General features: G+C 36.5%; 1 protein-coding gene across 1 annotated transcript in view; it reads right to left on the bottom strand.

The window, feature by feature from the left end:
- The window catches only part of fat1a (FAT atypical cadherin 1a), a 126,114-nt gene that overhangs the window by 6,690 nt on the left and 107,329 nt on the right, over positions 1-12,095 (bottom strand). Inside the window, 10 exon segments of the mRNA XM_042342327.1 lie at positions 227-855; positions 956-1,066; positions 2,768-2,927; positions 5,665-6,127; positions 6,764-6,921; positions 7,085-7,216; positions 7,763-8,564; positions 9,407-9,604; positions 10,852-10,995; positions 11,367-11,504. Coding sequence (XP_042198261.1) covers positions 227-855; positions 956-1,066; positions 2,768-2,927; positions 5,665-6,127; positions 6,764-6,921; positions 7,085-7,216; positions 7,763-8,564; positions 9,407-9,604; positions 10,852-10,995; positions 11,367-11,504 — 2,935 coding nt within the window.

Here is a 12,095-nt window from a genome sequence, read left to right as displayed (position 1 = left end):
AGAAATAAAATGAATGCAGGACAGCCTAGTCAAGCTAGGTTACTGCAGTATCATGCACTTCCTAGCAGAGACTGATACATGCAGAGTGGCAGGGAAGCAATTTACCTGCCTGTTTTCTTGGCTAAGAATTACCATGTGCAATAAGAATGGGGGGAGGAAACGATAAAGAAATATAACTGTCTCCTTGATATATTCTAATTTTTAATGAGTTAGTTGAAATACTCACTGTCGTACTCATAGTCCCAGTTGGGTTTTTGAATAGAATCACAATCTGAAGGAGAGTTAGACGGAGGGGGAGGAGGTAGATTTGGAGCAACGCTGCAGACAGCTACTGTTTTGCGGTGCCCATGTAGAGAGTCTGGGTTGAAGGTGCTGAACTCTGGGTGCTCTGGGATGGCAGATCCTTCAAAGGAATTGCGGTCAAGATTGTTTCTGGAATCGCTGGGAATACTCGGAGTGTAAGAGATGGGGCGAACAGGCACCTGCGGTGGAATGTCTGAGTAGATGGTTTTAGTGATTTTTGAGTCAAAATAGTTCTTCTGCAAGAAAGATGTAGTAGCTCCTAATCGCTTCTCAGCAGCCTCCATGCGATGCTTCTGTTTACAAATTTTCTTACGGAAGACAACAAAAACTAAAACAAGGATGAATATAGTTGCCACAAAGACAATAATTCCAATAACTTCTTCTAAGCCAATATTCCAGGGTGTGGAAACATATTTGTTCATTAAAGTGTCAGTGCACAGTTTCCCATCGTACCCACGGTTACAGGTACAGTTGAAGGAGCCGTAGGTGTTTGCACATTTCGCTCCATTTTGGCAAGGGTTTTCATGGCACTCATCAATATCAGCCAAACACCTAGGGGAAAAGTTCAAGTAAAATGAACAGTGGAATTTCTTAAAAGAAATGCTGAAAATATATTTGAAGCTGTAGATCTAGGAAACTGGAGAATACAAACCTTTCTCCACGGTAACCCATTTCACATTCACAGACGGGGCCATCCAGACTATCTATGCATCTACCGTTATTTTTACAAGGATTATCTTTGCAGTATGGACCTATCTGGCACCTAAAATCAAGATAGAGACATTTCAATTCAGTATAACAGTTTATTAGTTTTCAGTTCAATTTCCAACCAAAGGAGAAAAGGCGGAGGCATTTTCGGGATTTATTAATTTAAACCTTTCGGGTTTATTTAATTTTCTTACCAATTTTCGAGTTTTTATAACTTGATGGTTTTGAAAGCTTTCATTACAGTAATGAGAATACTCGCCTGTGCACATGGAGGGAGGAAGGGAGGGAAGAGAGGGAGGGAGGGAGGAGCCCTCACGGACACTCAGTGCCTCTGTCCTCTCAAACGCTTCATCGGACACGGTGAGTGATCCTGCACAGTTGGCACACCATGGCACCAGCAATAGCGAGTGAGGGAGAAAGAGAAAATCTCACCTCGGATTTGAGTAACTATTTCCAATGTTTTTTTGCTATTTATTGTATAAACACCAATTTAATTTCTGGGGAATTAGTGGCGTTTTATAGTTTTCTATAGTTTAAAACAGAAATTCCAAAGCCTCACTTATAGTTAAAATCAGCAGGTTATAGTTTTGCTGAAAATCAAGTTTTAAACATCTTCATATTTCAGATTTGCCATGATTTCATTGGATTCATCAATTTTGCATTATCTGTTTTTTTCCTTATCAAAAATTAATGAGGAAATGATTTCATACAGCAGTAATAATGGTTTACATTTTCAAGATGTCGGGACTCTGCAAAGCTAGCAACAAAAAATAATTTTTAGTGCAAATGCTTATAATTTGGCTTCAAAATAGGAAGTGGACTTTTTTTAGTGGAAGGGAAAAAAATTACACTCAGATAAAAAATGTGGAAATGTTTCAGTGAAGATGGAGAATTTAGAAAAATTCCTGGAAATTAAAATCATTCAGGGTTATTAGATTATGAGATACATGTGCTTAAGGAATCGTCCTGGAAAGTTGGATCAGATATAGAAGGACTATTCTTACCTGAAATTGTGACTGTATTATCTTTATGTGTAAGAAGGAATTACAGGCGTTTATGTAAGAAGAAACCAATGTAAATGATTTCAGAATCACCTATATTGCTTTAGTACATAACCAAGAACATCAGTGTACTGTTTATACATGTGCATTTACACATGGTATTACAAAACTAGAAATTAGAACCCCTGAGGTGTACTGCTTTCTTGTCGTGGCTGTTCGTTCATCCCATATTATTTATTTTCAATATCCTTGGAAGCTACAGAAGTAAAATTAAATTACAAGTTTTATAGGAAAGAATGATGAATACCTTTCATAAATATACTAATTTGCATCAAGTGTAAGTTTTTAAAGAAGCAGGACAAGGTGCATGGGATAAGTAAATAGATTTAACCATCAATCATGATTTCAGAGTCTCTCATTATCTTGTATTTATTGTTTTGATATTTGATAACATGATTTCTTTCATTGGTGATTATAAGCCCAATTCTGACTTATCCAGGNTTTTTTTTCAAGAAGCAGAAAACCACATAGCTTGCCATACTGTAACCTCACTTGCAGCTATGGAAAATAACTAGAAAATCAGACTCCTTCTTTCAGTCATATTGTGGATAAGATTAATTTAGGCTATAGGTATTCAAAATTCCAAACTTCACTGTGCAAATAACCGTACCGTCCATACCTCTTGATGTCAACAGTTCAAAACATGTTCACATTTTGCAATTAAATGGTATCTAGAAAACAAGAGAAAGACTAACCTTTGTCCCGTATACTGTCCTCTGCATTGACAGATATAATCATAATCATCATTCACTGAAATGCAAGTCCCACCATACAGACAAGGATTAGACGCACAAGGGCTGACTCTATCCTCACAGTGAATGCCCATAAACATGTGTGTACACTTGCAGAAATAACCTGTAAAAATACAGAAAAATAATAATAATCCATGCATTTGATACGGTACTTGATCATGTCTTTGAGATGTTTCAAAGTGCTTAACAGAATATACAGTAAAGTGGATTGACTGTATATTTTGTGGGCGAAACGTGGCAGCCAATTCCATACAGTAATGTCCCCATAAACAGTCGTGGTTTGAGCGTCCAAAATACATCAGCAATTGTTTTTTAAAAAAGCGATCCATAAATCGACAAACAGTGTTTACCTACTTACTGCTAGATAAACAGGTTTGTGGAGTAAGGAAACTTGCCTAAGATTTTACTCCGCCCAGCAATCGAACCCAGATCCTCTCACTTGTGAGCCGAGTGCTCTAACCACTGGGCTACAGGATTCCAATCCGCTCCCCACTCCTCCCCTCCCCCTGATCCCAAACACAGGAAATATTCTCACTTCCCTCAATTCCGATCGGATTGCAATTCCACAAACTAAAAAATCATCATTAAATAGAAGTGTTATGTGTAGTTATCTTGACTCTGCAAAATTATTTTAAAAATCATTAGCCATAGTCATACAGTAGTTGCCGACACCAATATTGAAATGAATTAAGTTTCACTTTCCTCTGTTGCCACAAAATAAAATCCATTACAAATCCCCTTTTCAATCTATTCCATTATTCAAATGCATTGTGATTATGTTGCCTTTTAATCACATCTACATATTGTACCAAAATGCCCAATACTCAGCTAGTTAACTGAAAATAATCAAAATGTGCATCAAGCATACAGATCAGTGGTCTGCGTGAATTATTAAATGACATTTTCGCCAACTCAAGTCACGACTGTTAACAATAATCTGAAGATTAATTGAGTATTTTGTAGAATTACAGTAATGTAGAATTCTTCCAGAATTCTACGGAAGAATTCTACAGTGCTATAATTCTACAAAATACCAGAGATTATTATCATTTAACAATATTAAATACTTATTAAAAATGTCTCGGTTGAGAGCATTGCCATTTGTGATGCTGTATTAGCATATTTATAGAGGTTGTTGAAATTTAACATCTTCTGGTGTGATATGAAAAAATATAGTGATTCCTTCTAGAATGAGAATTGACGGAAGAGATGCTTCCAATTTGTGTAGGATCTGAAATTGGTTTATTCATAAGGATATGCATTTCTGCTCAGTGAGCAGTTACCTGTCATAAAAACAGTGATTTAAAATAAAATATAAAGCCACTGCCACTTACCAGCGACTTTAAGTACATCAGCTACCCCATTTACACAATCTGAGTGGCTACAATTTTGTGTAATATAACCCAAAATAATGTAAGACATTTATATTTTTGCGGCAGCTTTGTATGATATACTACTTTGTACTGTATACACAAAACTAGCATTGACAGCCAGGATATTCTATAGAGAAACGAAACTCATTGATTACTTAACATTATTCATTCTGTGTGAAGTCAATACTTCCCAGGGTCCAAATACATCAGCCAATTCTAATATTTAGACATTCCAAAGAACCCTATCACAGTATTGAATAGAAAAGCTTGCTGCCTTATAATTTGTTACAAACACATCAGCAGAACTGCACAGAAATTGCAGCTGCTCTTTTACAGCATTTGACAAACTCTGCCTTATTTTTCTTTATTCAGTTAACTGTCAACAATGCAATAAACAAATGGCAAAAGGCAATTCACAAACACTGCACAAGTTACAGAACATCACATTTCACTTTCCATCACAAATATAAGAACAATGGTCTTTTCAACACATACACAAAACACTAGAATGAGAATTTAATTGGCAACATACACCACTCGATTTGCTAAAGGCAGCGTGACTAGGTTGATAATAATTATTCAATATTGTACATTGTATCAGAATGACATTGAATCCATATTTTACTCACAAGATAGTTAATTTCAAATATTTCTCCTCCAATTTCAACCCTTCCCTTTTCTTTCTACGAATACATGCTTGGTATTTGACTAAAATGCAAAAGAAGTAATTCTAATCTTGCACAGATCACTGATGAGACATTTGGAATACTAGATACAGCTTTGGCATTTTTCCATCAAAAGATGGAGGAGCTGAAGGGAATTCAGAGAAGTGGAACAACGATGACTCTGGGATTCAGCAGCTTATTTTTCTTGTCAGAAAAATTGGCAACCTTAGTTACAAGTATGTACTATATTACTCTCAATTTTGTCAGTTTGCTCATCTTTGAGTTTCTAATGGACAAGTAGATGATTTGATTTAGATTATTGGAAAACAGCATTGGAGGAAAAGCTTTACAACTAAAATGCTTGAAAGGAGTCTATAAGATTTATGTTTTTTTGTTACTACAGTGAGTGGAACTGGCTCCAAACAAAGAAAGTTAATTGTACATTGATTAACTCCCTCAAAAAAAAACGGATGAGTACGATATCTGCTCAGGACTGTAAAATCACACAGACAGTCCAGTCCTTCCCTTTACTATTACAATTCAAACCATATAGAAACACAGCCAATCTTCTATGAATAGATTGGAACTAATTGTGTGCAGTGTTTCGGAAATGCAAACTGTACAATCGTCTTTTCAAAAACAATCGCATGAGCAAAATCCTTTGTGAAGATTATCCCAGAATTCTTGTTTTGCAATAGAAGATAAATAAACCCATTATCCCTCATTATTCCTTACAAGTTATCTGAAAGATTATTCATTGCTGTGACATAACTCTCCTTTGTTCTTAAAACTCTTGACTTACCTCCATTCCGTAGTGAAGAGCACGTACCAGCATTCAAGCATGGATTGCTGGAGCAGCCTTCTGCAAGCACCAGGGAACATCCAGGAGACATTTCGACAGATTCCTCCATAACTGCGTTAATCTTTGTCTTATTGTTCAAAGGTAGTGCCTGTCCATTCAGCAAAACGGAATCCAGACAGCCTCTGAAGCCATTGCTGACTTGTAGACTCCTGCCATGCTTTGTGTTCTGCTGTCGAACATGGCCCCCAAAGTATAAAAAGTTGTCTAGGTTCAGCGTTCTCAGGGTACCTGGGGCAGTGCCAGCTGCGGTGTGGAGTCTGTCTAGCACTAATCTTGCATAATTGCCATCCACCTCAAGTGAAATAGAATGCCACTGGCCATCATTGATTTGACTGCTTTGTACGGATACAGTCCCTGGGCCACTGCCACAGTCAAACTTGTACTGCAGCTTCCCATTGTTAATCTGAAAAGCAGGAATGCGAATAATAAATGGAATTGCCTAGTTTTACTCGTTGGATTACACATATCAGTGAAAAGGTGATACATTTAGATAGAGTTAATGAACTTTAGTTGCACAAATATAGATAAATCTCAGGCGTTTTAGCCTGCAGTATTGTTTAATTTTTTATTCAAAATCAGAAGCTTCCATTTTTCCTAATTCCTCGTACAAATATAAAAGAAATGCACATTTAATTTAAATAATTTACACATCCTCGTACTTCAGAACAGCACACACAAATACGATTCTTACTGACACATGATTTGAGACATTTGGGAATGTTTTGTTACAGGTCCTGCCACATGATCCAACGTATCTTCAGGCCCTTCTGAATAATGACACTTGTCGTTTTATGCAACCAATTTATATTTGAAAGGAAATAGACCACTACAGCAATTAAAAACATCTTCATTTTAAATTGAAGTTCACTTTCTCGTACATTTTTGAACTGCAAATTATACCTTTTAGGTGAACCAATAATGCAACATAGGAGAAACAGAAATTGCACAAAAAGTTCTTGATTTTCTCTCTTACTGCTTAAATGGTCTAGTGCTTTGTCCTTTATTTGCACATGTCCATTAGGTTCTATTTGAAGCATACCTCTAGAATGCTGTAGTCTGTCCCCTTAGCATACATGATAACTGCATGTGGATGATAAGTTCGTAAGCGTAGTGAGAGTTTCATTTCCTCTTTGTTTTCATTTTCCACAAGTCGGTACTTCACGTAACTGTTACCGTTGAATGACAGAGAAGGCCCACCTGAAAATTAAAACCAACATTTACTATTATGATAGGTGATAATGAAACCTGCCAAATAAAATATGTAACAGGTAGAACCTTTTCAGTGTCAACTGATCCATCATGATGAATGAAATGATTTTTTTAAGAGTTAGATTTCACAAAGGCTTGGGAAAATCCTTACCAGAGCACTGGCTGTGTTTGCCATTTTTACACAAACAGGTGTACCTTTCTTCCTTTGTATCTGGTACACATTCAGTGTCAGCAGGGCAAGAATTACCTTCACACAGTTTATGCATGTTAGGGCATTTGCCATCTAAAAACAATAAAGAAAATAAATTACTCTTTATAGTGGTCAAACAGAACTGTGAAATGCATTGTTTTACATTACTGCTGCTGCATCAACATTTTTAAGTATTAGCTGAAATTAAATTCACAAAAGCAATTTAGTGCACATAATTGTGAATATTGTGGGGAAAATCACAACTTTAAAACATATGCATATTTGCCCCTAGTTGTTCTGCTAACTTGAAAAATTGTTCACATTCAGATAAGACAGCTTCCTTTTATGCATCAGTCCATCTAGTATTCTCAGATATAAAAGCACTTCTATGATTTCCTCAACAATGAAGCATACATATAAAATTCCCCATTTATAATGTGGTTCCTCCCTATCTTATAACATTCTCTCTAGAGCAGTTCCCAAGGATGCTTTAACAAAACAGGGAGAGGCACATTGCATCACCAAAAAGTAATATTATCCTCAACACACTAAAGAGACTTTGCAATCGTAACCAGGAGACAAGCAATTGCTCACTGTGTAGCCATAGTTGTAGAGTCATAGCTTAGAATACTCTCTTACCTTTACAAAGACAGACTGCTGTTCTGTGATGCCGCGGGGTGACAAAGCTCAGTCTAGCAGTGCTGTGAGTTGATATACTGTTTCTGTCTACAGTAATCTTCTCTTCACAATATTTAAGAGGACAGTCCAGGCCAGCACAAAGCTTGTTAATGATTTTCAGAATTCGGACACCCATCATTTCCTCAATGTCTCCCACTGAAGTATTCAACTTCCGGAAGAGGACATCGGGGAGATGTAACTCGTTGCTTGTTTTTTCAATAGCAAGAAGTACATCCAAATTTGAAGGGATTTCAGAAGGCTGTAGACTTATAATATGGATATCATGTTTTCTAATGGCAAGAATGTTTCGCAAGGCTCTTTGGAAGTTCCGCCAATAGTCTCCTATGAACTCTTCTGGTGCAATTTTTGCAAAGCGAATGGCAATAGCATTGTTGACCAGATTTTGACTTGCTTTCTTAATATGTACAAACACATCAGCAGCTGCTGTAAAGCGGCCATCGGTAACAGTGACATTCAGACGATATTGTCCAACATCCAAATCCTTATGAGCAATCACTTTGCCATCGGTGCTGGAGACTGCAAATGAGTTTCCCATGTTTGTAGCTAGACTGTAGGTGAGAGTGTCATATATATCCTGATCTGTTGCATGAATCTTTCCAATAACACCACCTGAATACTCATCTCCAACAGTTGCTATGTGGATTTCCAGAGGAAGAATGGCTGGAGGATAAATACTTTCTTCAATAATTTTAACAGTAATGAATGTTGAAGAGGATAACGGAGGTCGTCCACTATCGGTCACCTAAATAAGAAACAGGTTTTACATTCCAAGCTCATTTTCATTACATATACTCTGTAGCATTTCACAGGTTTTGTGCTAACAGAGTTCCCTCTCAGAAAATGTGATTTTAATGTACAATGATTATCAATGAAAAACATTTGAGGGGCTGCCGTGCTCAAATTCCGAACTGCACAGCTGTCCAACGCACTTAGTAAGTTATCTCTCAAAGCTGTGCCAGAGACAAATACAGACTGCTTTTAATAATCCAAAGCATTGGTGACAGTTGGGCCACCTACCTTGCTCATCAATAAGACTTGAGAGGCACAGACATGCCCTCAACTCTGTCAGCCGAAGCCCTAATGAATATGAGCTCCTAGTTTAAAACTTGTTAAAAAGTTATTAGTGTTTCATAGCAGTAAGCTGCATGGTTGGCTACCACATTATTTCTTGTAATATCCCATGTAAGAAAGTTTGTGTATCTTCTTTGTTTCTCTCCTGTTTTATTTATTGTAACTATATTACAGTAACTACCCAATTGCTACCACCTTGTTTGGGTCTTTAACATGAATGGTTCAAACTGTTCCACTATGCAGTACCACCCAACCAATTACGTTCAGTAAAATCTCCATTTATTTTGTTCTGCTTCTGGCAAGTAAGTATCTATGATCACCTTATCACAGCATGAAGCCTCCCACATGACATGTTCTTAATATGGGCATTTCTGATTAATTTTACATCTTATTTTCCTATCAAACCCATTTTACTCTACATGGTAACGATTTTATGTAGATTGCAATTAATACAAAATAAAACAAATCATCCGGGGTCCTATAATAATTCACAAGGTTTAATGTTGCTTTTACCTGTACTTGCAGCAGATACATATCCTTCAACTTGTGGTTGAGTTGGACTGATGATGTCAACAACCCCTGAGGATTTATTTGAAATTCATTCTCTGCATTCCCATCAGTGATTGCAAAGGTGAAGGGAGGACCATTATGTGAAGAATCTTGATCTATCACTTCGAGCTGCATCACACTGGATCCAACAGGCTTATTTTCCTAAAAAATGGACATTGTTTCATTCATACGGTAAAATATTTCCTCCTTTAAGCAGTGAAAAATATCACTCTAGACTACACAAATTACTTAGTTGCTCTGCCTTTTTTAATTTGTTATGAAAATCGGGAATGTTAATCCCTGCTTGGAAAGTGCAAGCTACTGAATATAGGAACACTGAATTCTATTCCTCGCCTCAAAACAGAATTTAAACTAGTTTGAAATAAAACTACATAAACCTAATAACTCACATAGTTCAGCATCAAAAACTCAGGCACAAGGTAATGACTTTGCCTTCAGAGGCTGCCAGCTAAATAATTTCCTGTTTTGAGCAATTTCAATTCTCAGAGGGGCTGTTGGATGGGGCTTTCCACACACACTCAATCTTTGATCTCAGGGGTAAAGAGGACCTGACGTTATCCATTTCAGCCTCACTTAAATGTTGACTCCTGCCAGCGGATCACAGAAATGCTGCTGGTAGGCTACTGCATTGAACATCACCACAGCTCGTTTAGTGTCTAAGTTCTTATAGGTAATTGCAGGTAGTATATTGGACAAGTAGTTATAAAGTACTAGCATTAAGCATTTAATTCATAGACTCTAGGTCGAGTCAGACAATGGAAATCTGGACTGAATACAGCTCCAAACCTCTAACCAGGGATCTAAATTTCTTGGGAAATTTATCACTTTATGACACCCATTGGGAAGTGATAAATAATAATCCTTGCATTTGATATAGCGCCTTACCACGTCTTCGAGACGTCTCAAAGCGCTTTGCAGAATATACTGTAAAGTGGTTTGACTATATTTTGTGGGTGAAATGCAGCAGCCAATTGTGCACAGCAGAATCATGTGGTAGTAAAGCGTAGGAGAAATTTGAGTCAATTGAAAATGAACACGAATAGGCATAGACAACTCCTGACAAGATACAACAAATCAATCAATGTTTTTCCTGCTGCAATGAGGATGTACTACATTCTAATCTGTTCCTGAGGAGGGATGGTTTGTAACATAGTGCACTGCCTCATTGTACTTCTCAGTTTCACACTGGACTACTGCTTTCCTAATGAAAAGCTGTCATGTACCGATGCGTGATGAGTTTAAATGTTTGAAAATCTAAGTTCACGGATCCAAAAGATATTGCAAAAAAAAAGTTGTTCCTTTGACTTGATAAATGAATAACTATCTGCCTTAAAAATGTAATTTCAGAAGTTTTATTGGTTGCTACTGAATTTTTTCACCATTCTTACCTGGATGATAATACTATAATTTCCCTGTGAGAACACAGGAGGATTATCATTTACATCAGTCACATCGATGTTGACAATAGTTGTATTGATCCAAGGTGGATTGCCATTGTCTGCAGCTTGTACCATCAGAGTGTACCCAGAAATCTAAATTGTAGAGGGAAAAAAAGTAATAATCTATGATCAGAAAGAGTGTTCTCGTTCTTCAGGGTTATGTATCTTTAGCTTCATAAAACACAACACACTGGTTACGTTATTTTATTTTTGAACACACAATTTTATTTTTAATTTTAAAATGTCACACATTTCAGCAAATTCAAGACAGAGGCTTCATCCATAAATACATACTTTACTGTCTTACTGGATCTTATTTTCTCTTTCATGAGCTCAAGAAAAAAATATTAGTAAGTAGTCGATAACATCAAACGGAAGTTGTTATTATTTTAATAACAGCTGCTAATAGTGTGACAAACTATACTGAATAAGATATGCTTGAACCACACTTCAAATCTACTTACTTTTTCTCTGTCCAAATGTTTTGCTACCTTTATTTCTCCTCTCGTAGAATCAATGGTAAATGGGTTCCCTTGATTGCCATTAATGATCGAGTAGCGGATTTGGTTGTTTGATGGACCATCTGAATCATCGGCTACGACCTACAAAAATTATAAAATCATTAGTGTTGTCATATTTGCCTAAAACTTTCAATGCATTCTTAACATCCAGTGGCATGTATAGCTTTGCTACTAAAACATTTTGAGTACATCCTCATGGGAAATAACTTTCAGTGCAAATATTTTGGCATGATCAGAGCTCAAGCCTGATAATGGAATTCACAGCCAGGCACATATGTTTATGTTTCATAAAGGAAAGTAATTAAATATGTTATTATAAATGAAACAGGGCTTTTGCCCTGCACTTAAAAGTTCAATTTTTTATAACCTTGAGATTCTCTGTCATGTACACACTAAATCTTGGCAATTATTCAAATTAGGTTATTTTGAGACTTTGTCTTAAGTAAGAGAGTCATGAACACCATAAGGGTTGCACCAACACACATAAATGTATTGTTGTTTCAGCAACAAATTTTACATTTCAATACTGGTGCAGTTCAAAAACAGTAGTCTGCAATAATCTGCTTCAATTGTTTTAAATTATTCAAAACTGATATACCTCTCTTACAAATAAACAATGGTGTTGGAATAAAATAAGGATAATTGATGATACATACTTCAAAAGAAAAGATC

This window comes from Callorhinchus milii, unplaced genomic scaffold (assembly GCF_018977255.1).
Source record: "Callorhinchus milii isolate IMCB2004 unplaced genomic scaffold, IMCB_Cmil_1.0 Scaffold1, whole genome shotgun sequence".
Lineage (NCBI taxonomy): Eukaryota > Metazoa > Chordata > Chondrichthyes > Chimaeriformes > Callorhinchidae > Callorhinchus > Callorhinchus milii.
The sequence above is the reverse complement of the archived record's forward strand: the minus strand, read 5'-3'. Positions and strand labels throughout refer to the sequence as shown.